At 58.6% G+C, this 27,174-nt stretch overlaps 3 protein-coding genes across 5 annotated transcripts in view; 1 reads left to right on the top strand and 2 right to left on the bottom strand.

Moving 5' to 3' along the window:
- LOC310919057 (E3 ubiquitin-protein ligase RNF26-like) lies at nt 1-1,544 on the bottom strand. Its single transcript, XM_083878194.1, has one exon. It carries the CDS (start codon nt 1,526-1,528, stop codon nt 197-199), a length of 1,332 nt encoding a protein of 443 aa, XP_083734320.1. The 5' UTR covers nt 1,529-1,544; the 3' UTR covers nt 1-196.
- Nucleotides 1,545-8,630: 7,086 nt separating this feature from the next.
- On the top strand, nt 8,631-20,242 carry MCAM (melanoma cell adhesion molecule). 3 transcript variants are annotated; one of them, XM_083877946.1, is made up of 15 exons: nt 8,631-8,682; nt 13,902-14,029; nt 14,137-14,350; nt 14,451-14,521; nt 14,604-14,691; nt 15,079-15,258; nt 15,339-15,466; nt 15,625-15,784; nt 15,870-15,991; nt 16,269-16,407; nt 16,637-16,758; nt 16,838-16,973; nt 17,585-17,729; nt 18,127-18,244; nt 18,879-20,239. In XM_083877946.1, exons 1-15 carry the CDS (start codon nt 8,646-8,648, stop codon nt 18,906-18,908), a joined length of 1,818 nt encoding a protein of 605 aa, XP_083734072.1. In that variant the 5' UTR covers nt 8,631-8,645; the 3' UTR covers nt 18,909-20,239. The 3 variants fall into 3 exon arrangements, with proteins under 3 accessions (XP_083734072.1, XP_083734071.1, XP_083734073.1); XM_083877945.1 differs by lacking the exon at nt 8,631-8,682 and adding an exon at nt 10,143-10,231; XM_083877947.1 differs by lacking the exons at nt 8,631-8,682; nt 18,127-18,244 and adding an exon at nt 10,143-10,231 and having other exon boundaries at nt 18,879-20,242.
- A 2,337-nt stretch (nt 20,243-22,579) lies between these two features.
- The window catches only part of CBL (Cbl proto-oncogene), a gene marked incomplete at its 5' end in the record, with an annotated part of 34,067 nt that continues 29,472 nt past the window's right edge, over nt 22,580-27,174 (bottom strand). Inside the window, one exon of the mRNA XM_083878117.1 lies at nt 22,580-25,437. Within this exon, the coding sequence (XP_083734243.1) occupies nt 25,157-25,437 (281 nt within the window). The 3' untranslated portion in view covers nt 22,580-25,156. The remainder of the gene's footprint in view (nt 25,438-27,174) is intronic.

Here is a 27,174-nt window from a genome sequence, read left to right as displayed (position 1 = left end):
CCTGGTGCAGACATCAGTATTGTGCTTGCTGGCAAGAGCTACAATCAGTTACGTAGCAACCAGCAGAGTCCCCACAGCATTCTGCCCTTCCAGCACCATCCACAGTTCTCTGGAGCTGCTCCTGGCAGCCCTGGGAAGTGCAGGCAGGGGTGCCCTTCACCTCCTGGGAAAACAACAGTCCAAGCCCCCCGTGGTCTCACAGGTACACGTTGAGGGTCTGCCGGATCACCTGGCGGCACAGGGGGCAGTTGTGCTCATCAATGTCACGCTTCAGGATTTCCTCCGTGCACTCCTGGCACAGGCACAGGTGCCTGCAGGGCAGCAGCAGCACTGTCTTGGTCTGGTCCTGGCAGATGACACATTTCTTTTGCTCCTCTTGCTCTTTCAGCAATGCCGAGGGGTCGGTATCCGTGGTTCCCTCAGCGTTCCCGGCCGTGGCGTTCAGCTGCTGCTTCCTCGGGGCTTTCCCCCAGGCCGTGCCCGGCTCCTTGCTGGGTGTGTGGTGACGCTGCCCTGCCCCAGGACGGCTCCTCCTGCTTGCCCTCCTCCGAGCAGGCCGTGGCTGTGGCCTCTGCCCTGCATCCACCTGCTCCCTTCCCTGGTTCATCCTCCTGCCTGCCCTCCTCCATTGGGTCTGAACCCAGTCCAGCAGCCTGCGCCAGCGGGAGGTCACGGCCCTGTGCCAGGTCACCACGGGCACCTGGTGGAGCTGCTGGTGGCGGGGGGAGCCCAGCACGTGTTCCTTGAGCACCCCCAGCACCTCCTGATTGCAGCAAATGACACAGAAAAAGACAATGAGAAAGGCAATGCGCAAGAGCAAGCCCAGGACGTAGAAGATGGTGGTGAAGACAAAGGAGATGAGCACAACGGGCAGCTGGAGGGGCAACCACAGCAGGGTAAGCAGGGCCCTGAAGAGGTTCTCCAGGACCATCACCAGGGCATTGGTGACCCCAAGAATCAGAGTGGACTGCAAGTCCCGGAGGGTGGCCAGCAGCATGGAGAGGTACTGACTGCCCCTCACACACAGGCTGAGCAGGCCCCTGACCAGGCTGCTGACCAGGGAGCAGATGCTGATGAAGACCTTGGTGATGGAGCAGAGGAGCTCCAAGGCCACCTGGCAGAGCCACCAGAGCAGCGTGGACACGGCGATGGCACCGCTGGACACAGGTGCCAGGAACGCTGCCAGCAGGTCGGTGACCCCCACAATGAGACTGGTGAGTGAGTCCCAGAGGGTGAGCACGGGCGTGCCGAGGCTCTGGGCAGCGCTGTGACACACAACAGCCAGCCTGTAGAGCAGGAAGTAGACGCTGAGGAAGACCACAGTGGCAGAACAGAGGAGCTTGAAGGCCACCTGGCAGTGCAGCCAAGGCCGGGTGGACGGGGCCGTGGCTCTACTGGCCACGAGGGACAGGAATGCAGCCAGCACTTCAGTGACCCTGAGCACAGACCCGGCCAGCGAGCCCCAGAGGGCGCCGAGCAGCGGGGAGAGGCTCCGTGTGCCCGCCAGACACACTTTGCCCGGCTCCATCAGCAGCCTGGTGCCGACACCCAGCGCCTGCCCGCAGCGCAGCCCCGAGAGCCCCGAGAGCCCCAGTAGCCCCTCCAGGCCCTGGCAGCCCCCCCGCAGCAGCCCCAGCACAGCCCGGCACGCCGCGGCGGCGGTGGCCAGCAGGCACAGCAGCCCGGCCAGCAGCCAGGAGCACAGGAGGAGGCTGAGGTTCAGCAGCAGCAGCAGAAGCAGCGGCAGGTCCCGCAGCGGGCGCGGCCCCGGCTGCACCTCCATGGTCCCCGCGGGGTCCCCGCCGGCCGCTCGGCCCCGGAGCCTGTTCCGCGATGGGCGTCGCCGGAGCGGCGCTGCCCAGGGCAGGAGGTGGCCGGGGAGTGGCTCTCGGGAGGGGTCACACACATTGTCGCTCGTTTAAAGTGCCAGCGGCGCTCGCTGTCCCGCGGCCGCTCCGCTTCCCCCGCGCCCGCCGTGGGGTTTTGGCAGTTTTTTTTGGACAGGAAATGAAGTATTTGTTAATGCTGTATGGTATTAATATAGCTTTTATTAATGAATATTACGTATAATAATGAATATTATTTATAGTAATAACTATTACCTATATTAATTATTATGGTCTTATTTAAAGTATAGGCTGTTATATTATAATGATTAAAATTAATTAATTAATATTAGAAATTAATATTAATTAATATTAGAAAAAATCATTATTATAATATTGAGGTGTAGAAGTGGATCTGCCTGACCGTAAGAGGAAAAGCTCACGGTGGAGGGAAACACCTTCCAGTATCCCAGACTGATCCGAGCCCAGTCCAAGCTGGCCTTGGACACTTCCCGGGATGGGGCAGCCACAGCTCCTCTGGGCAACCTGTGCCAGGGCCTCCCCACCCTCGCAGGGAGGAATTTCTTCCCAATATCCCATTTAACCCTGCCCTCAGTCCCAGAGGAGGGCACAGGGATGCTCAGGGGATGCAGCAGCTCTGCTCTGGAGACAGGCTGGGAGAGCTGGCCGTGTCCAGCTTGGAGAAGAGAAGGAGCAGGAGACCTTGGAGCCCCTCCCAGGACCTACAGGGGCTCCAGCAGAGCTGCAGAGGGATTTTGCACAAGGGATGGAGTGATGGGATGGGGGTTCAGGAGCCAGGGCAGGGCAGGCAGAGTGCACAGGATGGACAGGGCTTGACATCAGCTCCCCCAGCCTGGTTCCAAACAGCCCAGGGGACACCCACAGTGTACATTGCATGAGATGAGTTTGTGCCAGGCTCAGCCCTGGCACAGGAGAGGTGTGCACTTGCCAGCAGAATCCCCTGGGCCTGTTTGAGACACAGTCAGACCAGGGCAGAGCTCTTCTCACCCCACAAAGCAGTTTCCTGCAAGAGATCCAAAAATAAATCCCTGACCGTGGTCCAGATCAAGGTTACCTGGAGGAGGTCCTGCCCTCCCTGCTGGATCCCAGCCAGGGCTTGGGGCTCTCAGAGACTCTGGCCTTTGCTCTGCCCTGCCCCAGGGGATGGTCCAGCCCTGCTGCCCTGAAGGTGATTGATTACAAGCTCAGGAAAATCCAGCTGAAGGCTTTTTAAGGAAGGAGAGGGTGAGTGCAGTGGATGATGACCCATGGGAAAGCCATGTGGATCCCAGGAGGCTCCGGCGGTGGGGCCAAGGAGGGAAGCACCACACCCCGGGCAGCGAGGAATGAGCCCCGAGAAAGGAGCACCGACTGTGCTGGCCCCGAGCCCGGCCCGGGGCTGCTGCTCCATCCCGGCCCCAGCCCCTTCCCGCTCTGAGCTCAGCCGCATTCCACACAAACTGCAGCCACAGGACGCAGCTCCAGGGAGCGCCCCGGGCCTGGCAGGTGCCGAGTCCTTCTGGATTCATCTGAGAGCAGAGGGAGACAGGCAACAACTCCAGGCCTGGCTGTCCCAGTGCTGGAGGGATTCTCTGCAGCCCAGAATGCCTGGGGGGATTCCCCAGCCCCAGCACCCAGCCCGGCCTCCCTTCCTCCTCGGGCACATCCTGGGGGAATTTCCGGGGTGTGGGTCCTGCTGCCATCACTCCCAGGGTGCTCCCAGCAGTGGGACCATCCCCAGGTGCCTCCTCTGTGGATCCAGGGCGTGTGGCAGCGCCGAGAGCCGGGCCAGGGCAGGCAGCAGGGTCTTGCCGGGCACTGCCAGCAGCCTCAGCTCGGGGGTGACCTGGGGACAGCACTGGGCAGCGCTGGGGCAGCCGGGGGCGGGCGCTGCAGCCCCCGCTCCAGCCCCGGCGGGAACAATGGCTCATTTGGCCGCATCCGCTGCGGGAAATCCCCCGGCCCCGCTCGGGCTCCGCTCCAGGACGCTGTGTCTGCTCTTCCTGTGCCCTTGGAGGGGCAGGTGATGGAGTCCCCCGTGGCACGTCCCCCGCGGGCAGGGAACGGCCCCGGGCTGCTGGGGACAGCCCTCGGGAAGGGCCTGGAGCTGCAGGGGGCCCAGCCCTGTGTCCCCAGCAGCCACGGCTGCCCTGCCCCTGCTCTCCCTGCAGCCCAGGGCAAGAGCAGGAGCTCCAGGGCTGCTCGCCGTGTTTCTGGAGGGCTCCCCACCATGGGAGCTGGGATATCTGTCTCCTCCTGGAGCCCGGCCAGACAGCCCTGGGAAAGGCAAGTCCTCTTCCATGGGAATGTCCTGCAAGGAGAAATTCCTCTTTAACCAGCCCAGCCCCACCGTTCCCCTGGGCTCTGCTGCTCCACTGTGTCCCCAGTGCTGTGGGGATGGGACATGAGGACCGTGCCCTGCCTGCTGCCTTATCCCAGCCACTCCTTGGCTGTTCCCAGCCCTCTGCACAGGGAACCTTCCCCCGGACCTCCACAGGGATCCCCTGCCAGAGGGGCTCCCCCAAAGCTGGGCCTGCCCGGGCTGATCTCTCATTAGGCTTTCTCACAGATGATGCTGATGAGCCGTCCTGGGGGAGCCCTGCAGACAAAGGCGGGAGGAAGAGATCCCTGCAGGCCAGCCCAGGGAGTGATGCTGTGTCCCCATCCCGCCTTCTCCTCCCTTCCTTGGCAGCAGGGAGCCGGCAAAGCCGGGTGTCAGGGGGCACAGGGCAGGGTGGATCCTCCTGCCCAATCCTGCGGGCAGCTGTGGCCTTGGCAAGGGCTGGATGAGCCTGGCCGGGACCCCTCACTGTCCCCTGGGCAGCCCATGCAGGACCCCACAGCCAGACCCATCCTCTGCCCCATTGTGGGTCAGACCCCACAGCCAGACCCATCCTCTGCCCCATTGTGGGTCAGACCCCACAGCCAGGCCCATCCTCTGCCCCATTGTGGGTCAGACCCCACAGCCAGACCCATCCTCTGCCCCACTGTGGGTCAGACCCCACAGCCAGGCCCATCCTCTGCCCCATTGTGTGGGTGAGTGCCCAGCCCTGGCCCAGCCGGCGCCAGCACAATGGGCCCTTTTTCCGGCGGCCGGCGCTGGGGGACATGGACTCGGAAGTGCTCCCAAGGAAAAGGTTTATAAATAGCTCTTGGATTCCCCAAGCCACTCTGTCCCTGCTCATCCCCAAATCCTGGTCCTTGCTCCTCCCTGCAGTGCTCCCAGGCCGGGAGAGGAGCTGGGTCAGGGACGTGACCAGCCCAGTGAACGTGAGTGAGCGAGGGCAGGACTGGCTGTCACACCCTGTCCCAGGGCTGCACCTGCTCCGGGCCCTGGGGCTCCTGTACCCCCAGGATGCCGAGTGACAGCCCCGGGCCCAGGGCTCCTTCTCCCTCTGCCTTGGCAGTGGCTCTCAGCTGGGTAAGGTTCTCCCAGGCCTGCTCCAGCTGTCCTTGTCCATCCACCCTGCATGCAGCTCCCGAGGCAGGGGGCATGGGAATGGCTGTATGGCTCCACAGCCTTCCCTGCCACCCCTGTGCACCCTCCACAGCCTTCCCTGCCACCCCTGTGCTCCACAATCCAGTCCTCAGAGTCAGCCCTGAGCCCTGGAGCCCTCCTGTCCTCTGTCAGCAGCACCATCAGCAGGGCAGAGTGCTGAGCTCTCTCTGCACTGGGCTGGGTGAGTGACCCTTGCCAGCTCAGCTCCTTTTTGGGGCTTTGCCACTGCTCTGCATCCGCTGAGCCCCGGCCGTCCCTGCACAGCTGCTGCAAAAATCGCCCTCCTCCGTGACAGAAATCCAGATGTCACCTTCCTTTCCCTCCCCACCTTCCTTCCCCCCTTCCGCTCCTGTCCTTCCTTCCTCCACCCTCCCCGCTCCTCTGGCCCCTCCTGAACAAAGGCCCCGTAGCCATGGTTAATAATCCCCACAGAAAGGCCCTGCACAAGAGGAGAGGAAGGAGAGGGGAGACACAAAGGAGCTGCTGGGAGCCAAGCCGAGGAAGGGGGTTGGAAGGAGGAGTTTTCCTGAGCTGGAGGACACGGCCCACGAAGAGGCTCCCAGAGGTGAACAGAGATGGGGCAGGGTACCCCAAAGTGACCTGGTGACAACCAGGGAGCAGAGAGACAAAGGCTGGACAGCCCAGGAGGGTTCCCAGAGTGCCAAGCTTTGTGTGAGCCCTAGAGCCCCCGAAATGAAGCAGCAGAGACTGGCAGAAGGTGCCCCGAGGGTGAGGGGAGCAGTGGCAGGGGAGCAGCTGGCCCGTCCTGGGCAGTGTGGGAAAGCTCAGTGCTGGCCTGCATCCCATCCCTTCCCTTCCCCGGGGAGAGAGGCTGCTCTCAGCCCTGACAGTGTTGTGTGAAGAGGTGCAGGCCTGGCTGGACACAGCCAGAGGCTTCTGCCCTGCACGGCTGCCCTCATCCACCCCGGGGACCTGCAGGGGGCCAGGCCAGCCCATCGGTACCAGGGCCAGGCTGGCCCCCAGCCCATCAGCACCAGAGCCGTGCCAGCCCCCAGCCCACCAGTACCAGAACCAGGCCAGCCCCCAGCCCATCAGCACTAGAGCTGTGCCAGCCCCCAGCCCACCAGTACCAGAACCAGGCCAGCCCCCAGCCCACCAGTACCAGAGCCAGGCCAGCCCCAGCCCCCAGCCCATCAGCACCAGAGCCGTGCCAGCCCCGAGCCCACCAGTACCAGAGCTATTCCAGCCCCCAGTCCATCAGCACTAGAGCTGTGCCAGCCCCCAGCCCACCAGTACCAGAGCCAGGCCAGCCCCAGCCCCCAGCCCATCAGCACTAGAGCTGTGCCAGCCCCCAGCCCATCAGCACCAAAGCTGTGCCAGCCCCCAACCCATCAGTACCAGGGCTGTTCAGTACCCCCTGAACACCCCAAACACCCCCCAGAGCCCACCCCAGCTTCTCTGGGCCCCTCTGGGCTTGGGGAAGGCACAGGGCCCCCTGTCCCCCCGGGACACACCAAGCTGCCTGTCAGGACAGGCACAGGCACAGCCCACGCCAGGCCTGCTCTCTCTGGCAGCATCCCAAGGTCCCCCTATCAGCAGGGATCTGTCTGGCAGTGCAGGAAAAGGTGGAAGGAGCTGTGGTGTGTGCTGGGATGCACAGCCCCAGGCCTGGCTCCGTGCTGCAGAGAGCCAGGCCCAGCAGGAGCCAGAGGAGGGAGGCAAATGAAATACACAATTCCAGATCGTTCCTGCAACCTGCGATGCTCAGATAATGCCAGGAAATCAGCCCTGCCCTGGGCAGGGTCCTGTGGATCCCAGGTTTCCAGCAGCTGTGCCAGGGACTGGCAAAGCCCCACCACTGCCAGGGGCAGAACTGCCTGCCCAGGCACAGCCTCATCTGAGAGGTGGCAGGAGGGATGGAGGAGGAGAGTGATGGGAGCTGCGGGGCCCAGGCACCAATATTCCCTCCACTGCCAGGGATTAAGAGCTGTGGGAGCTGATCTGTGCCTCAGGTGGAGCCAGACCTCTCCTTCCTGGCTTCTCCACCCCAGCTGTGTGCGTGGGACTGTGACATGGGAGCCTCCTGCACGGTTTGTGTGCATCTCTGCGAGTGGGGACTGCAGCCAAATCCATTAAGCAAGGAGATAAACAAGAAGGCGTGAGATCAGGCAGCAGGGAGGGAAGATGAAGGTAGCCAGCCTGCCACGCTCCCCACGCAGAGTCCCCGAGCCCGCTGGGTGCCACACACAGCGCAGCAGGGTGATTTCATGCCTTCTGTTCATGCCTCGCCTTCAAATCCTGCTCTTCTTCCCCAGATTCGTTTGTCAGGGGTGGGGGAAAGTTTTCTTCAAAGTTAAGCAGGCTGAAGCCTGATCAAGTGGAGGCAGAGGCGTGCAGTGAGAGCAGGGGGCTCTGGGGGTGGCACACTCCCCAGCCTGTTGTCCCCAGGGAGTGGCATTGCCCTTTCCAACTGCTGGGAAACTTTCTCCAGAGGTTTTCTTAGCAACATTCTGCTTTATTTTTAACGCGGAATAAAAGTTAGCCCCAGAACAAAATGCACCCAGGGGCGTGTCCAGCCGAGTTCTCCCGCTTTGTTTGTTTGACTTTGGTGGACGCTTTCCCGTGGGCCTCCTTCCCTCTCGGGTGGCATTTATGGGGTGTTTTGTGCCAAGTGGAACATCCCTTTCCCTGCTCCAAGGAGAGCAGAGCCTGAGGCTCCTCCGGTGCTGCATCCTGCCCTTTGGAGGGAGGAGAAGAGGGAGAACATTGTCAGGGAGTCCCTGAGCCTGGGGAAATCCACTCAGGGGGTGGATTTCTCTACCACAGACAGGGAGCTCCTGCCGTGAGGTGTGAGAGCATCCCAAAACTGCAGCTGTGAGGCCGGAGAGCAGCTCCTGAGCATCCCGTGGATGATGATGGCACAGCTCCCTTGCACTTGTTCTTCCCAGCAAAGGGAGGAGGCCTCCCCTGTCCAGCGGCAGCTCTGAGCCCTTATCGCTGCCCAGCATTGCCATTTTAAGCAACTGATCTCCTGGGGAAAAAAACTTAATCATTTCCGATGAATCACTGAGTGTGTTTGGCTGGGAAAGTCTTGTGGGGGGGGTGGGTGCTGGTCAGGCGTGCAGAGGAGGAGGAGGAGGAGGAGGAGGAGGAGGAGGGCATGGGAAGGGCCCAGCATGGCACCAGCAGGCCCCGGGGCCAGCACAGGGGGCTGGCGGTGGGAGAGGGGCTTGGGCACTCCCAGGAGGAATGCTGTGCCTCAGGGGAACCTGCAGCCCAGCCCTGGCGTGGCTCAGGGCGTGTCGGAGGGATGCGGCCCCCACTGCCGGGGAACAGGAATGCGGCGGGGAGAGCGAGTGGAGGAGAGAAAAGGAGGTGGAAAAGTTCAGAGCGTGTGGGGTGAGAGCGGGAGGAGGGCACTGCCACAGCTCCCGGGAGTTTGGGCAGCCCCTGGGGCTGACCTCGTGTGTGGTGAACCTGAATCAGTGAGTTTCGGGTGTCCCGTGGATGGGGAAGCGAAAAGCTTTTGAGGGAGAAGAAAACCTTTGTCCTCCAACAGCCCCTCTGGGTGACTGACCAGATTGCCCGAGGGAAACTGAGGCACGGAGCCGGGCTGTGACAGTGCAGTGACAGCGGGGCCGGGTGTCCTCAATGCCGGGCTGCGGGCAGCTCTCAGCACCTGCCGGGGTTTGCTGCGCTCCTCCCGGCTCTGCCCGGGCTGCCGGAGGGGCCGGGCCGTGCTGGGCCGGGTGATTACCCCGGGATAAAGGGAGCCTTGTGCAGCCCCGGCAGCCCCCCCGCCCCCGGGCCGGCCCCCGGCCAGGCGACTGCCCCGGCCACCGCAGGGAGCAGCTTCTGCACAGCCGCCCCTTTCAACAACAGCTGCGGGGGCTCGGCCCGGGGGGCGCGGGGAGGCCCTGGGGCCCCGCCTCGGGGACAGCGCGGGGCTCCCGCCGGGGCCGGGGGACACCGAGGCTCAGCGGGGCCGGGGGACACCGAGGCTCAGCAGGGCCGGGGACACCGAGGCTCAGCAGGGCCGGGGACACCGAGGTTCAGCGGGGCCGGGGGACACCGAGGCTCAGCGGGGCCGGGGGACACCGAGGCTCAGCAGGGCGGGGGGCCAACCCCGCACACCCGGGGACCTGCCGGGGACACGGCCTTGCTCCGCCCCGCGGTCCGAGCTGCCCCCAGGTGTCTGTCGGACAATGACAAATCGTGTTTTGCCTCCCTGTTTTGTGTCTGTCCTTGTTTGGCGCGGGTTCAAAGGTGACCCAGCAGCGGTGGCTGGGCTTTGGGGCCGTGTGGGGCTGGGCTTTGGGGCGGTGTGGGGCTGGGCTTTGGGGCCGTGTGGGGCTGGGCTTTGGGGCGGTGTGGGGCTGGGCAGGGCAGCAGGTCACCTGTGATTATCCCCACTGCTACCTGCCCATCGGACTCTCAGCGAACTGTCGCGCTCCCCAAACACTCTGAAAAACACATCCCACGCTCAGCCCCCTGCTCCGTGTCTGTGAGCGATTCCACCTCCAGCGCCCGGCTGTCTGCCCGGCCCGGCCCGTGCACGCCCGGACAGGCAGGCGCTGGCAGCTCTGCGACCCCTCGGGCGGGCTGGGAATGGGAACGGGAGCGGGAGCGGCGGGGGCCGGGCTGGGGGCGGCCCGAGCGCTGCCCGCGGCCGTGCGGGGCCGGACACGGCGCTGCGGGGCTGGGCTGGGCTGGGCTGCTGCTGCTGCTGGGGGTGATAAGCGGCTGCGGGCGGTGGGCAGGCACCGCGCCTTCCTCCTCCTCCTCCTCTCCTCCTCCTCCTCCTCCGCCTGACGTCAGCCCGCGGCCCCGCTCAGTCTGGGGCGGCCGGCGGCGGGCATGGCTGGGGGGCGGCGGCCGGCGGGGCTCGCCCTGGGCTGGGGCTGCTGCCTCCTGCTCTGCTGCGGTGAGTGGCGGTGCGGGGCCGGGCTGTGCGGGGCGGGCGGTGCGGGGCCGGGCCGGGCGGTGCGGGGCGGGCGGACCCGCGCACCTGCGGAGCGCTCCGGGGCGCGGCGCCGGGACCCGCGGAGCCCCGCCGGGGATGTCTCTTTCCCCGGGGGACACGGGGCTGCGGCGGCGTTTTGGGGCTGGATTTTGCCCCCGTGCAGCTCCCCGGGGTGGCAGCCCAGGGGTGTCCCCGCAGAGGGCGGCGGGGCCGGGCGGGCGGGAGCGCTGCGCCCCTCGGGCGGTGCCCGGCGGGAATGCTCGGATCGCGGGCTCGGGGCGGCCCAGGTGGGATCGGCCCTTCCCCCGGTGTGTCCCCGCCCGGACGGCCCCGCGATCCAGGGCAGGTCCGGGTGCCCCGTCCCGCTCTCGGGGCCCCCCCGCAGCCCCCCAGGGCGGGGCAGGGCAGGTTGGGGGTGACCCACGTGCGCTCAGCGCGCACCGGGGTGAGCTGGTTGTTGTTAGAAAAGCATCCACCCCTTTCCTTCTAAGGAGTTTTTCCCCCGAGCGCTGTGTTTCTCTTGGCTTTTTTCGCGCTTTCTTTTTTTATCCACTTTCCAGTCCATTTTCACCCTCGGGGGGTGGCTGCGCTTCCTGCCCTGCCCCGCTCCCGCATCCCGCCCTGCCCTCCCCTGGCCCGGAGCGCTCCCGGTGCTCTGCCCGCTCCCTGCCCCGCCGGCCTGCGGAGGTGGCCCCGGCGCTGGGAACCTGCCCGGCCCGAGGTGTCGGAGCCAAAGCGAGGCTCAGAGCGGAGTGTAGCGCAGGCTGCTCCCGCCCCCGGCCCGTGCCGGGATCCCCTTCCCACAGCCCGAGTGCCGAGCCAGGACTCTCTCAATGCTTGGCGGGCTCGGTGTGTTTGGAAGCCCAGCCACGTGAAGGTTTGATGCTTCCCAGAAGCACAAGGGGCGACGGCCAAGACATTCCCAGGGCAGCCAGAGCTGCTGGAACGGGGGGCTGAGCCCACCCCGGGGCTGCCTGAGCCGCCCCAGCCCTTTGTGCACCGCGGGCCGGCTGCGGGAGAGGTGTCTGCGTGTTGTCACCGGGCTGCGGGGTGGGGATGAGAGCTCTGCCGCCCCAGGAGCACAGGACGGGGTCCTGACAGCGCGGTGGGATTGTTTTGGGATGCAGCAGAGCCCCGGTCCCGTCCCCATCCCCGGCAGGGTGTGGGCCGGGTGGAGCTGCTTGGGCGGAGGCGTTGGGCGCTGCTGGTGGTGCCGCTCCTTGCAGGGCTGGGCTCCGCACCCTCTTCCCTGTGTCTGTGAAGAAGACAGGGTGTGGATGATGCTGTTCCGTGTGAGCTGGGGCACCCGGCTCGGGGCTCTGGGCAGCTTTCCTCGGGAACAGGAGCGCCGGGAGCAGGCGGGATCTGGCCGCAGCTGGTTTCCCCGAGAGGGGAACACAGACCAGGGAAAGCTCAGGCATCCCCCGTGCGGCTCCAGCCCCTGCGGTGCCCCTCCTCTCGCTCCGGCCCGGGGGCTCAGCGCCGGGGGCCGCCAACGCAGCCGCACTTCTCGCCGTCTCCCCGCACACCTCGGCTCTGCAGGAGGCTGCCGAGGGCCTGTGCTGCTCCCCACCCCCTTCCCCGGCTCTAAAAGCAAATCTTTGTTCTTGCGGAGCTCTGGCTGCCGGCCGGCTGTCCGCCAGCCAGATGGAAAAGGCACGGGGGCTCTCCTTCCTTCCCTGCTCGCTCCCTGCAGACGCCCTCTCCAGAGCTCGAGGTCTCCGCCTGGAGCTGTGCCAGGCACTCGGGTGGATGGAGCTCGGGGCTGCAGCTGGGCCGCTCCACGCGTGGCTGATGGATCACCCCAGGTTCCCTCAGCAAACCTGCAGCTGCTCCGGGCACAAGGGAGGATCGCCAAGTCCCCGGAGCCTGCTGTGCCAGGCTGGCTGTGCCCAGTGCCTCTTTAGCCTGCCCACGCACATAGCAAAAGGTCTTGGAGCTGGAGAAGCGAGCCTTGCGTCCCCAGGCTTGTGGGGGACCTTGTGAGTGTCCCCTTGTGTCCCTCTTCCAGCCTGTCCCGGAGGAGGTGGGGAGCAGTGAGCCCTTTTTCCAGGCAGGGTGGGGGCTGCAGCGACCATGTCAGCCTCCTCAAGGGCAGTGGATGGTTGGGAGGGTTGTGTTCCGAATGCCAGCCCCGAATGCCAGCCATTCTCCAGCTCTGAGCTCATGGTTTCGGTTGCTCCGCTGCCTGGTTGAGGGCTCTCATGCCGAGCGGGTCAGGGGGAGGGCCAGCTGCTCTCCCGGGGGCTGGCTCTGCCTGGGGCCCTTGCCGAAGGTCTGAAAATGATGGAGAGGCAAAGCCTGGCCCGGCTGCCTGCAGTCCAGAGTGCCAGGGCTCCGGGGAGGCTGCAGGGACACACCCCAGCCCCAGGCCTGCCCAGTTGTGCAGGTGCAGCTGCAGCAGGCAGCCAAGTCGTGGCCGTGCAGGTGGGCAGCTGCCCCCAGTGCAAAGTTATCTTTTCCTTTGCATTCTCAGCCAGTTTCCTGTCCCCGCTGCGTGCTTATCTCTGGGACTTTCACCTGTTTTTCCAGCACCTTCTTTGCTGTGCCGTGATTTGCTCATCCCTCTTTGCCTGGTGCCAACTGTAACACGCTGACGGGATGGGCGAGGGCCAAACCCCGTGTGTTGGGGAGCTCTGAGGTGGCTGGTCCTGCATGTCGGGGCCTTTGCTGTGGCAGAAAGGCCTCTGGCTGTGTTTTGGCTTTGTGCCACCACATCCCCACTCCAAACAAAGAGCATTTTGTGGGCACGGCGCTGCCCTTTGAAGTCGCCTCGGCGGTGGCTGTTACGGAGCGGGCGCTATCAAGGGAGATGTTGACACAGCTGCTTCCTCCAAGCCTCTTGTCCCCAGCTCCCATACCTGGGCTGGCTCTGTTGCTTGGGGACAGGCTGTTGTCCCCTCTGCAGGGCCGTGTGCCAGCCCAGGGCATGCAGACCCTGCTTTGCTGTGCCAGGGATGGTGGCAATGACACTCCCAGCCTTGGTGTGATGCCACCCTTGTCTCTGCTCTGCCCAGCTGGGGCTGCTCTGCTCCCAATCCCTTGGGAAGCTGCTCCTTCCCTTGTCCTGGATCAATAGCCATTACCTTTCCCATCCTCTCTGGAGCAGGGCCAGCAGCTCCATTACTGCTGCAGCTGGCTGGGCTGGCAGGAAGGTGGGGCGCAGGGATGGGCAAGCTCTGCTCACAGGGGTGCTGTCAGTGGGCAGAGCTGGGCAGGGAGCAGAGCAGCAGCGAGGGGAAGCCTCGGGAATGCTGCAGGGATGGATGCTTTGACTGCTGGGTTCCTTCTGGGGCGGCAGGATCAGAGCTTGTGGAGGGACCTGGGAGCCCTGGCTGTGCCAGGGCTGTGGTGGCTGGGGACATGCTGCCTCCCAACGGTGTCCTGGGGACACAGCTGGCAGGGGCACGACGTGCCATGTCCCCTCTTTGGCCTGAGCTCATGGGCTCTCTGTGGATGCTGAAGGCAGTGCGGCAGTGGGGTCCTGGCTGTCACTCCTGCTGGGCTGGGACACTGTGTAGAGCACAGTGCACGGCTCTGCCTCACAGCTTTTGGGGGATGGAGATGGGCACACTGGACAGCCCATTATTCCCTATTCTTCCTGCCCCTAACAGCAAATTCTGTCCCACAGCTGCAGCCAGCAAGCTGGAGATCTCCATGCCAGATGTGGTGGAAGTGGAGGTTGGGGACACAGCCAGGATCGAGTGCAACTTCTACATCCCTGAAAACGCTTCCTACACGTACATCGACTGGTTCTACGTGAGTGCTGGCCTGGCAGAGCAGCTCTGCCTGGGTGGGCTGGGGTGGAAACCAGCCCAGGGCTTCCTGCCGGGCTCCCCAGCCCAGCCTGGCCCCTCACCTTGCAGGTGGACCGCAGCAACAGACAGGTGAGGCTGTACCACATCACGGCCAGTGGGGTCCTGGAGGACGACACGGAGTACAAGAAGCGGCTGTCCCTGGGGGAGGACAAGGCCCTGTCCATCAGTGCAGTGACAGTGCAGGACGCCAGGACCTTCGTGTGCCAGGTGGGAGCCGGCAGCTACGGCGTGGGCGAGAACAGCACCGAGCTCAGCGTCTACAGTGAGTGACACAGGAGGGCAGCAGGGCTGGGCAGCCGCTCTGCGGGGATCCCATCCCAACCCATCCCTCCTAATACCTGTGGGGTGGCTTCTCTTTCCAGAGGTCCCCAAGATCCCTGAGATTGAGCCCAACTCAGGAGGTGTCTCTGTGCACAGCAATAGCATCCCAGAGGTGAGGAGAGGCTGCACACAGAGGGCAGGGAAGCCTCACTGATAACCCTTATCTGTGCTCACATCTGTCTCTGCCACCACAGATTGCCAAGTGCCTGAGCAAAAACAGCTTCCCACCTCCCAACATCACGTGGCACAAGAACGGAGTGCAGCTGCAGGCACAGGAGAAGGGTGAGCTGGGTGGGGATGGGCAACTAGCTCTGGAGGGGGAACCCAAGGGAACCAAAGGGAGCCTGTCACCAGGCGGACATGAAAAGAGCACTTACACAGTCAGCAACAGGGCAGAAAAGAAGGATGTTTATTTTGGGATTCTGACTTATATAGTCTCTGGAGTTTGTTCAGGGGTTGGGGGATGAGGCTGACACCTCTCTGACCCCACTGGTCAACCTAGAAGTCCATCAATTTGTCCTTCCCCCAGGAAGGAATGCATGATTCACAAAACATCACTCTTTATTTACATTACAATGCACAAGAAAACTCTAGTACAGGATGTAAAACATCAGAAGACTGAAAAAACCAGGGCGACAGGAGCCCTCCCATGTGGCCATGTCCTTGCAGATGTGAACATCCAGTCGACGCTGACGCGGGAGTCGAGCGGGCTGTACACGGTGAGCAGCACGCTGTACGCGCCCGTCACGCGCGATGACCGCCTCTCCAGCTACCACTGCACCGTGCACTACTGGCTGCGGGGACACAGCCGTGCCCTGGAGTCACGCCGGGTCAAGGTCAACATCTTCTGTGAGTCTGGGGCCGGGCTGGGGCTGGGCTGTGCCCTGCAGTGGGGCTGGGCACTGACTCTGCCCCCTGCCTGCCCCCAGACCCCGCCGAGCACTTGAAGCTGCAGGTGGTGCCGTCCTCGGCGCTGGTGAAGGAAGGGGACAATGTGACGCTGGTCTGCGAGTCTGATGGGAACCCACAGCCCGTCTTCACCTTCTTTAAAAAAAACGTGAGGCTGGAAGGGACTGGGGCTCATCTCCCTTGGCAAACGTCTCCTGGTCGCTCCTTGTCCCCTGCCCGGAGGGTGCTGGGGAGGGGGATGCAGTGGCTGGGTGGGAGGGGGCCTGTGTGGGGCTAAGGGCTCTGCTTTGTGCCCACTGTCTGCAGCTGGATGAGTGGCAGGATGTGTCGTCACTGGCAGAGCCCCAGAGCGGGGTCCTGACCCTGCACGATGTGGACAAGAGCAGCAGTGGCACGTACAAGTGCCAGTCCCTGGACCTGGATGACATGTCACAGATAGAGGAGGCCGTGGATCTTGTTGTGAACTGTAAGAGAGAAGGGACTGGGCCCTGTGGACCTCACGGTGGGTGCTCTGTCCCTCCTGCTCACCCTGGTCTCCATCCCTCTCCTAGACATTGAAGGGGTTGATGTGAAGATGGAGCCATCCTCAACCCTTCAAGAAGGGCAGAATGTGACCCTGAGCTGTGATGCCCACAGCCCCGTGAACCTGACCTACCAGTGGAGGGATGAGAACGTGAGTAGGCATCACAGTTCTGTCGGGTTCGGGCTCAGCCTGGGCGTTGCCGCAAATTAGGCAGAGTCAGGATCTTGCTCCATCTCTCCTGAGAGGCCAGGGGAAGGATTCCCTCATTCATGGACCTTCATTGTCCACCTCAATATTGTCACTTCCTGGCCAGTACTGCAGGGAGGTGACAGTGACTACTGTGCTTGCAAGCTGTGCATGGGAGGTGTGAACCCCTTTGGGATGTGGGCACAGAGGGCTCATTGCTGGGGCCGTTCCTTCCCAACAGGGCAAGAAGCTGAAGGAAGGGAAGAAGCTCTTCCTGAACAACCTCAGCTTTGAAAGCTCCAACACCTACAGCTGCAGGGTGACAGCCCCGAGCGTGCCAGGGCTGGAGCAGAGCAAGAAGCTGTTCCTTGCTGTGGAGGGTAAGGGCTGGTGTGGGTGCAGTGACCCCTGCCTGCCCAGCACCCATTCCCTTGGGAGCTGTGGGTGCAGTGACCCCTGCCTGCCCAGCACCCATTCCCCAGGAGCTGTGGGTGCAGTGACCCCTGCCTGCCCAGCACCCATTCCCCAGGAGCTGTGGGTGCAGAGTGACCCTGCCTGCCCAGCACCCATTCCCCAGGAGCTGTGGGTGCTGATGTCCCTTGCCCACAGGGAAGCCCAGGATCGTGGCCATCAGCTCCCCGCTGTACGTGCGCCAGGATGAGGTGATCAACCTGACCTGCAAGGCCATTGCCTTCCCCCGGCCCACCCTCCAGTGGAGCATCAATGGCACGGTGAGAGCTGGGAGGGGCCGGGCTGGGATGGCCCAGGGGCTGCCCAGGCGCTGAATCCTGCCCTGCCTGCCCCGCCCAGGCTCACGAGTACATGGACAACCAGCACGTCGCCAGCAACCTGACGGTGCGGGTGAGCCACGACCTGCTGCAGGCTGGAGCCAAGTGCCGGGTGTCCAACAAGCTGGGTGTCAGTGAGAAGCACATCCAGCTGGTGGGTGAGTGTCAGGCACTGCTTTCTCTCCCACGAGCCCCCAGCAGTGTCAGTCCCCCCTGTGCCATGCTGCCCTGGGGTGGCTGAGCTCGGTGTCTTTCCCTCCCTTCCTGCTCTTCCAGAGGATTCTATCAAGAAAGGTCAGTCTGCTGATGGTGTCTGTCAGGACACGTTATGCTCACCCATAGCCTGGCTTCTGGCTCTGAGCTGCTTCTGCTGCTTCTTCTCTCCCTGCCAAGCCAGGAAGGGGGTGGAGGCTCTGTTCCCAGCGGTGGGAAAGCTGCCTGCTTGTCCTCAGAGAGGCCACCCAGTGCAGCTTCTTGCAGCCCAAACCTGCTGGGCAAGGAAGCAGAGGGATGGCCTGATGCCCTGCAGGGATTCCTGATATCCACCCTCCTGTGGCACATGGGGCATGGCAGCCCAGAGCAGAATTTCTGTGTTCCTACAGAAACTGCTGCAATGGAGCGTTTCTGAACTGAAATCTGCATCCTGCAGGCAGCTGGGGAAGCACTGAGGCTTTTTTGGGAGGAGGGGCCCTTTCCTGCCACAGAAGGAAAGCTGGAAGGGGTCACAGTGGGACAGGCATTAATTTCTTCCTCTCCCCGTTGTGTTTAGATCAAAAGTCAACAGCAGAGAGCCAAGGGGTGATCATCGTGGCCATCATCGTGGCCATCCTGGTGGTGGCTGTGCTGGGCGCTGTCATTTACTTCCTGCACAAGAAAGGCAAGATCCCGTGTGGCCGTGCTGGCAAGCAGGACATGTAAGCACTGCCACCTGTCCCCCAGGGGCCCGTGGGGCTGGGGGTGCTTCATATCACTCATGCTTCTCATCCCATCCCATCCCATCCCATCCCACCCATCCCACTGCTCCAGCTGCTCCCTGCCTGGCGCGGAGCGCGGCCTCGGGGGCACCGCGGCTTTTCCAGCTTCCCACAGGGCACTGCCGTGCAGGGAGGAGACAGCAGAGTGGTAGAGCAGCCAAGGGCCCCCTCCCTGGGCAGTCTAAAGCTTTCTGTGAGCTGGAGTCTGTTTGTCCCCAGCTTTCAGCCCCAGTCCCACTGCAGCGTCTCCCCGAGATGGAGCCCCAGGGCTCGGCCGGCCACGTGCCCTCCCTGGTATCGCCAACGTGTCTCAAAAATTGTCACCTCCCTCCCCTAGCACAAAGCCAGAGGCCCGTAAAGACAAGATTGTAGTTGAAGTTAAGTCAGATAAAGTTTCCGAAGAGGCGGGGCTCCTGCAGGGCGCCAACGGCGAGAGGAGAGCCGCAGCTGACCAGGTAGGACAGAGCGCCGGGCACCGCCAGCGCCGCTCAGGCCGGGGCTGCCCCCAGGTAACGCTTTGCCCACCCTGCACGGGCTCCATCCTCCATCAGCAGCGCTTCGGGGGGCTGTGGGATGGAGGGGAGGGGACAATTCTGGGAGGGAACAAAGCTCTGCTCGTTGCCTGCCCTGCTTGGCTCTGCCTCCTTCCGTGGAGCAGCAGCCAGGCTCCCCAGGGACCTCTGGGAGAAGGAACTAAAATGGGAAAGATCTGGCAAAGATCTCTGGCCAGAAGTCAGAGCAGAGGCTGCAGGAATGGGTCTTCTGAGTCAGAGATCTTTGGGATGAGTCTTTTGGGACGTGTGCTTTCCCCTCACCTGGGATGCAGCAGCTTTTCACAGCGTCACTGCTGGGCCACCACTGTCCATGGCAGCCACAAGATGCAGCCCCTGAGCCTACTGTGGTTTTATTTGCCAGGAGAGAGCCCCTGCCTGGCTCTGCACAGCTCACAGTCCCCACCCTGGGGTGCCCCAGCTGTCCCCCACCCCACTGTCTGTGTCACCACCAGAGCTGCAGCCGAGGATTGGGTTTGTGCTCATCCCTAACTGTGTGTTTTCCCTCTCTCCCTTTCTCTCTCCGTGGGAACTGAAGAGCGAGAAATACATCGATCTGAGAAACTAGCCAGGAAACCTACTAAGTGCTTTCTTCCTTCAAACCTTTCCTGCTCTTGGATTGCCTTCTCCCACCCCTGCTCCAGCCCCTGGGGAGCACGGCCAGAGACCACCCGTGTGTCACCGTGCTGGGGACACCTCCCTGACTCACCTGGCCTTTACCTCAGCCCTGGGCTTGCAGGTGTTGCCTTAGCAGCAAAGCTGGACTCGCTTTACTACTCCAGAGAAGCCACAGCAATATTAGGAAGAACTATATCCCATTAATCCCTACTTGGTGGAAGGAGTTGAGGCTCTTTCAGGTAATCTGTTCTGTACATGTTGTGGGAAGGTTTTGATGTGTTCTTTTTACCCTGACCTTGCTCAGAGAGGCTGGTGAAATGTGAGTTTTGGGGTGTCTGAGGCACCTTAGCAGGTTGGAGGAGAGAGGAGTGGAAGGGAGTGTGGTGGGGAGGTGTTTGCAGCTTCTGAAGAGGTTCTGAGCGCTTTGTTTTGTCTTTGAACGGTTGCTGGGTCAGTTTATCCCAGCAGTGCTGTGACCCCACAGGAGGAGAGGACCTGGCAGGGCAGGGACGGGATGCCAATCCCCAGAAAGGCTTTGGGGTGTCTGGTTTGGAGCTGTGCTGACCCGAGGGGCAGGGCTCCCCTCTCCCCTCTGAATTTGGTTGTGTGTAGGGGCATTGCCCAGCTGCTGCAACAGCAGCACCCAGAGCTCCCCCAGATTTAAATTCAGTATCAGACAGGGCCAGTCAGTGACGTCTCAGGGTTATTTTTGTGCTCAGCCATTGCCAGCCCCAGGTCAAACTTCTCTCTCTGTGCTTCTCTGGCACCTCTGGCCCCACGCTGAGGGGGGGAGAGGGGCAAGAACCTGCCACGAGCTTCTGTCCCAGTCCTTCCCTGCCTCATCCCAGAGGGCTCAGCCCGTCCTGCCTCTGAATCACGTCCTCTGAGCTCTGCTGGCCACAAGCCTTTGTCCCCTTTGTCCCAGCCCTGACCAGAGGGGAGCCATCCCCACCTGCTACATGTGGTGTTCGAGCAAAAGCTTTGGTTTATATATATATTTTTGTTGGATTGTGTGTACATTTCCAGGAGTTTCGTTTTGGTTTATTGGTTTTTTTTTGGTTTTTTTTTTTTTTTTTTGTCCGATACTTGCAAGGTTTTTTGTTTTTTGTTTTTTTATATATATATATATGTGAAAATAAAGTACGGATTCAAAGCTGAGTGCTGGAGTTTGTTCCCAAAGGCAGGAGGGTGGGAAGGGCATTCCAAAATCCCACAGAGGTTCCAACAGGACCCATTTATGCCCCTGTGGCTGCTAATACTACACTAATTTCTACCAATGCTAATAAATCTATTTATTCTAATAAAGAATTCTGGTTTTAGGCTGTAATAGGTGATTGTACCACTGGATCTTAAAAAATAATATTGTAACTAGAATTTAATATTAGAATATATTGATAATTATAGCTAATACCAGTACTATAGAGTAACCCAAAGCCTCAAACGACCTTGAATGACCCCTGTGACCTAAAGTAACCCTGATCAGACCTCAAATGACCTCTATGACCTCAAATGACCCAAAGTAACCCCAAGCAGACCCTCAAATGACCTTGAATGACCCCTATGACCTAAAGTAACCCCAATCAGGGCCTCAAATGACCTCGAACTATCCCAATGACCTGAAATAACCCCAAACAGAGATTCAAATGACCTTGTCTTCATTTCCCCCCAGTCACCCTCATTGCACCCCGCAGTGGTTTTTTGGAGGTTTTTTCCAGTGTCAGTTGTCCCCCATGGCCCCAGTCACCCTCACTGAGCTGTCTGTGGGACCTGAGTGTCCCCTTTGTCCCCAAGGGCTGTCCCCTGGCCCCAAATGTCCTGGGGGCTCAGCTGGGCCAGTGTGTCCCTGTCTGTTCCATTTCTGGGCCCCTCCTGGCACTGGAATGTTGGAGTGTGGCAGAACCTGGATTCATTATATCCTCTTGACATGTAAAATATTTATATATTGATATATATGAATAGATACCAATGGATATTCAATTAACATATTCAACAATATAGAATTGTTTTCCTATCTCTATAGGAGATACACAATATATTCTAATAATTCTATTCTAGAATCATGATACAGATACATGTAATTCTAGATTTGTGTGAGATATTTATTTATTTCCATAATTTCTATGCAGTAACTTGAAAAGTCTGCAGGGATTCCCTTGGATTCTCTTCTTGGGTGGAAAGTTCATGTCCTTCTTGGTCCTGATGGATTAGAGCCTTCACTCACCGAATCTCTCAGAATATGTTTAATTATTATAATCTTTATATACATAATTCCTGGCCTGTCAGGGACTAGAATATAAATCTGAATTTACCAGATAATTGTGGTTATAATTACAAAATAATTCCAAAGTCAGTCTGCGAAAGATCCAGGAGATTGAAATCCTAAAATATTCTTTTCCCAGCACTCACAGAAGCACCACGACACACACACACCATCTGCTACAACAAAGGAAATTTTATTTAAAAATAAAACTTTGTTTTGTTTTCTTTCTTACTGACACAGGTGAATGAAATCCCAAACAAAGAAGCTCTTAGTGGGCAGCATACAAGGATGGAAACAATTAATAAATAACATTAGTATAACCTCTAAACATTAACAATGCATCTGCAAACAAAATGAGGACTTTTAAACCAAGTGAACCTTAAAGCTCAGCTACTCTCTGTAAGAATATTTACCTTCTGTTTTTCCTTATTCTTTACAGATCTGAAAGGATTAAATACTGCTATTATAATTTTATATTAATGACACTATTATACTTTTTTTTAATTTTTAAAATATCTCATGAAAAATCTCAACATTTTTTTAACACTGATATTTTACAAATTGGTATTTGTCATCCGTGAGGAGGAACAACAGTAACAGCAGTTCTCCCTCCACTGGGAATTTCAAACAAAAAAAGATTTCTAGGAGGAACTTTAAAAATAAATGTCCTTATTCCCCACTAATCTTTAAAGTGGCACCTTTGAGGAGGTGCCCTGGGAGTTGCATTTTTTCTTGCTCAACTGAAAAAAAAAAAAACAAACACAAAACCAACCAAAAACCAACAAAATCCCAACAAACCAACCAATCAAACCACATTTACAGTAACGAGGGGGATTAGCTACAGTAATGTCACCAGCCTGGTGCAGGAGCCACATGCTGGGCCCTGAGCCCGCCCAGACCCCGGGGAGGGCTGGGGCAAGGACATGCACAAAAAAGGGGAAAGATTTGGGATTCCTGCTGGACACAGGAAACCACCTGGATCCTGCTCAGGAGGGCACCCCGCTTCCCACAGCTCCTGCTCCTTTGGGGAGTGTTTCCTGCTCCTTTGGGAGTGTTTCCAGCTCTTTTGGGACAGGTGGAGTGCAACCCCAGCATTTTTTACCCCGACCAACCCCACGGTCCTGACCTGGCCCCGAGCTGGGCACAGCACCAGTCCAGACATGGGAGCTCCACGGCTGAAATGCTACAGAACACAGTGTCAGAGTCCGAGTGAGCACTGCCCATCTCTCCTGCTCCTCCTTTCCACCTTCCCAAAGCAGTTTTGGTGCTGCTTGTCCAGCTCTGCTCATTTTCCCAGAGGGGATTCTCAGATCCAGCCTGGCCATGCAGCATCCCCTCAAGAAAGGCACTAGACATTTGGGTTGTTTTTCCTGTTTAAAGTAGCATCAGAAAGTAAATTTTCTTAAGAATAAAGAAGAGGGAGGTGAAGGGAAAGAAGAGCAGTCAATCTTGGGCTTAGAAAGAACAAGGAAAATCCACTGGGCAGTGCCTGGACTGAGCTGGCAGAGCACAGCCACAAGACATGGCCAGGACTCTGCTGCCCTCAATGGCATCAGCAAATTCTTATCATGTCTAAGGAAGAAAAGGCAAGACTTAAGTTTCTTAAACCAGTTTGAGACATAAACAAGTGCACAGAAAGGACACATGCAGAGAAATCAGTGATACATGCCACAAAGATTGCTCTCTCTAATCTCTAATACCCGGAACAACAGCCACAGCAACATCTCTTGGCACATAGACCCCAAAGACAGGCCTGGAACAGCTCTGCCAAACAGGATTTCATGGAAATTACAGCCAGCCTGCCCTGAGGGGCTTGCAGGGGACAGGGATCACTGGTCTGGTCACACACACTGGGCAGGACAAGAGTTAAGGCTGGGCTCAGGCTGGACACACTGAGCTCACACAGCAGGGCAGACACCAAGGGCTCCAAACCAACACAGAGCCCAGTGGGAGTGTGAAAAACAGGGAAATAAACCCCCCACTAAAGGGTTTGCACCTGGATCTCCAGGACAAGGGACTGTTTGGCTGCTCAGGCTCCTCACAGCTGTCCCCTGCTCCTGCCTCAGCAGCACCAGTGCGGGCCTTGCTCCTCCCAAGGCTCAGGAGGGGCACAGGAGGAAGAGCAGCTCCTCTCCTCCCAGGCACTGAGCCCACCTTCCCCAGGGCTGTGCTGAGCCCTGTGCCCTGCAGAGCACCTGCCCTGACCCCCAACAGCAAAGGGTGGGGTCTCTGAGGGTGGCAGAGATCTCCTCACACTGTCTGAGAGTGTTTCCTCCAGCAGAGAAAGGAGGGGAGTAAAGAGAGAAATCATGGAGGCCACAACAATTCAGGAAGCTGTAGGTATAGAGAGAAACCTCTGCTTTAATTAAAAACTCACTTTCTGCCCTGCTAACACTCGTGAAGGCCTCTCTGCCAACTGCAGCCATCTGGCCCAGCCTCTGGATTCCTCAAAAGGCCAAGCTGCACCTCACTGCCAGAATCACTCCAGCAATATTCCAACTGCAGCCCTTAGCCTGGTGACCTCTGCTGACCTCAGGGAGATGCAAATAATGCTGGTCATGGTCCAAAGGCCAAGAGCCTCTCAGGCTGTCAGGCTGTGATCTGTCTGTGCCTCCTGGATCTAAATCCTCTCCAAAGGAACCATCCACTCCTCCAGTATGAACAGAGTTAAGTAGCTGAGTAGGCAAGTCAGGTTTTTCCAATGCAACAGCTGAGTTCTGACCTTTAAAACTATGTGATCACTTCACAGATACAGAATTTTTCCCCCAGGTCGGTTTTAACACCAGACCTGGTGTTACCTTAGAGAAATGGAAATGGAAGGGAGAGCCCCCATGTTGTTTGGACAGCCATGCAGAGAACTGCTGCACTTCTGTGACTGCAAAGCAGGTGAGATTCCAACAAACACAATCATCTACCAATTCCACAAAACACCCTGGCACGACGATGGCTCCTGCAAAAAGCTCTCTGGAGGAATGTGTGTGAAGGCCACTAGTCTGCAACAGCCACCATGCAATGAAGAGAAATAAAACATCCTATTTACCAGGTGCAACATTCCTAGGGAAGAGCAATGGGAGCGTCCAGTGACGGCTGCTCCAGCCCAGCAGGGCCACAAATCAAATCTGAGCACTGAAGCACAAAATGCTCAAGGCTAAGAGAGGAGAAGCTGCAGCCCCAGTTCTTTGCTCCTGCTCAAATTCTTTGCCCCTTCTCCAACCCCTCAAAACCTCACCAAGCTCCCCAAACTGCTGGAATCTGGTGCTGTCAGTGCAAGAGCACACGAGAGAAATCCAACTCCCAGCACTGCCAGGATCAAAATCCCTGACAGGAGCTCATCCTGCTATCTCCAGGCAGCTGGGGAGGACTGGAATCAGAAGCAATAACTGCTATTATTACAAGTGAGAGGGACACACCACGGCCAACAGGAAGCAATCAAATGATTCTTCCAAGGTCTCCCAGCAGAAAGTGACCTCTCAGTTTCTCTAAAAAGCCTGAGCCAGACACACAGCAGCGAACAGATCCAAACCTAGTACCATGAACCACAGGACACACCACACCGACCTCGAGACTTTGTTTCTCTGAGCATCCACTTAAAATTCACAGCACAAAACAACTCCCCCCCAGCCTCCAGGGCATCGGCTCGGGGATCCCTTGTCACGATACCTTTCTCTACCAACACCCTGGCAATAAATCTGTTCTCTCAGACAAGAGGTAGGGGTAAAGGACTCCAAGACACACACTGTATAAAACACCGCTCCGTTTCATCCCACTGCTTTGAAATCTGGAACCACGAAAACCTGATAACTGATTCTCTTAAAAGAGGCAGGACTGACCTCAGCACGAAGTCTCTAAAGGAACCCCCTTCCCCTTTGGTGCACAGCTGGGCAGCAGCTGCCCAGGCAGTTGGTCCACAGCAGCTCAGGTGTGGAGGTGCCCGTGTGCTATGTGGCCACGTGCGCCGGGGAGGAGATGGACACAAACTCCCGCAGAATATTCTTGGCCATCTCAATATTGTTATGTGCAATGACCAGAGCTTTCTGAATGTCCTGATATGAGTAGCCTTGGCTCATGAGGTTCTCGATCTCGCTGGAGAGGTGCAGGGAGGAGCTGGCCCCGCTGCCGGCTCCTCCTGCTTGGCAGCTCCCGGCTTTCCGCTCCGAGTTGATCCGCCGGGGCAGCGGCTTCGGCGGCCGCTCGGGGACTTGGGAGCTGTCCTGAAAACCTGCAAGGAGGAGAAACAAGTGCATCACTTCAACGAAAATATGTGGAAATTTTGCTTGGAACAGAGCTGAGATGACATCAGGGGGATAAATGGCACTTCAAAAAGCTGTTGCTGAGCTCTGCCACTTTCTCCAAGCCTTTTATCCTCCTTCTCAACCTGCTCAGCTTCTCCTCGCCTGTGTGCAAAAACAGCTTTCTTAATTAGCAGGGCTCATCAGGCTGATTTATTAAGATAAAACCATATAAAAAATTACATAGGAGCTATGTGTGTAAGCAGAGCTCAGATATCAGCCTTGGAACCAGAAAAAATGAGACAGTGAATATTCAATCCACCAGACATCCCATTTCCTCCCCGAATCAGACAGAACTCCACAGTTTTACTGTCCAAAGGCTGCTCCCTCCTCTCTGTGTGCACAGACTCAGCCCCAACTCAGCCACCACAATTGCTTCAGCAACTGAATTATGCTCTCTGAAGGGTCAGCAACTGAATTATGTTCTCCTCTTCCTCTGCTGAAGCTCTCCCTGCCTAATGGCAGATCAATAAAGCTCAGCCTGTTCTGCTTTTCCCTGAGTCATTCTGATGTGACACTGCCCTGCAGCCACATCATGCACTGCTGGGAAGAGGAAACAACGGCCAGTAAACCAAACAAGTCACCAAACTCTCTGAGGAGAAAACACATTGTTTAATGTGCTCATCCAGCATCTGACCGTTTCTGAGTTTTACCCTCCTGCATCATCTCAAAAAGCATTTCTTGCCAATCACAGGAAACTTTTCCGCATGAATATTTGACATCACCTTAAAGAAAGATTTATTTGTCTCCTGGAAAAAGTCCTCAGGGCACTCTATAGAGTTTTCTGGCAGCAGAACTGGAGTACAACAGACAAATCATGTCCACACAATCCCTTTTTAAGAGTGAGCACTGCAGCCTGCTGAGAGAAACAGCATTGTGGGGCCTCTCTGAAAAACTTGCACCAAAAGCCCTGAGACAGAGAAGGCTCTTCAGGAATCAGATTCCCTGAAGCTTCCTCACCCACCACAGCTCCCTCATCCTCAGAATTCAACTTTCTCACACATAAAAAGCTTTTTGTACATGTGAGAAAAAGGTCTGCCCACTCCCCAGCCCCAAAGTGCCTTCTGGAATAGCTGTTTCAGCCTGAGCTGGATCAAGTTTCAGAGACCATGGGTCAGTCTGAAAGGACAACTACTAAGACAGTTATTTTGGTAAATCATTAATTAAAACTGCAGGCTCCAGCTCCTGAGAGCATAAATCTGCCAAGATGAATCCCACAGCAGTCAGGCTTGCCTGCACCAGTGCCTTGCTTCCCACAGCAGTAACAATCAGCATTTTCCACATTTTCCATTTTCCTACCCCTAAAGCAGGACAACAGCAGTGTTATTTCAGGGCTGTAGAAACAAAGTGTCAATGATTAAACTCAGTACTTCATCTGGGAGAGGGGGTGGGACTCGCTCTGCTCCTTTTTCATCCCTTTCAGCCAAATTCTACAGACACAAGGAGAGTTTTAAAAAGTGAAACAGGGAGCTGAGGCAAAAATAATGAACTTTTCTGCACTAGGAAACTCTTCTCTGTGCTAAAGAAGGTCAGAGAAGTAGAATGGTGAAGCAGGAAAAGAGAAGACTCGCTGGGGGAAGGGGTTCTGGGTACAGGAGGTTCTGCTTCCAGAAGGAATAAGAAACTCATTCCTCCTCCTTGGCAAATCCCCAGCACATTCAGACTGA

Source organism: Zosterops lateralis (assembly GCF_965231275.1).
Source record: "Zosterops lateralis genome assembly, chromosome: 25".
NCBI lineage: Eukaryota > Metazoa > Chordata > Aves > Passeriformes > Zosteropidae > Zosterops > Zosterops lateralis.
The sequence above is the reverse complement of the archived record's forward strand: the minus strand, read 5'-3'. Positions and strand labels throughout refer to the sequence as shown.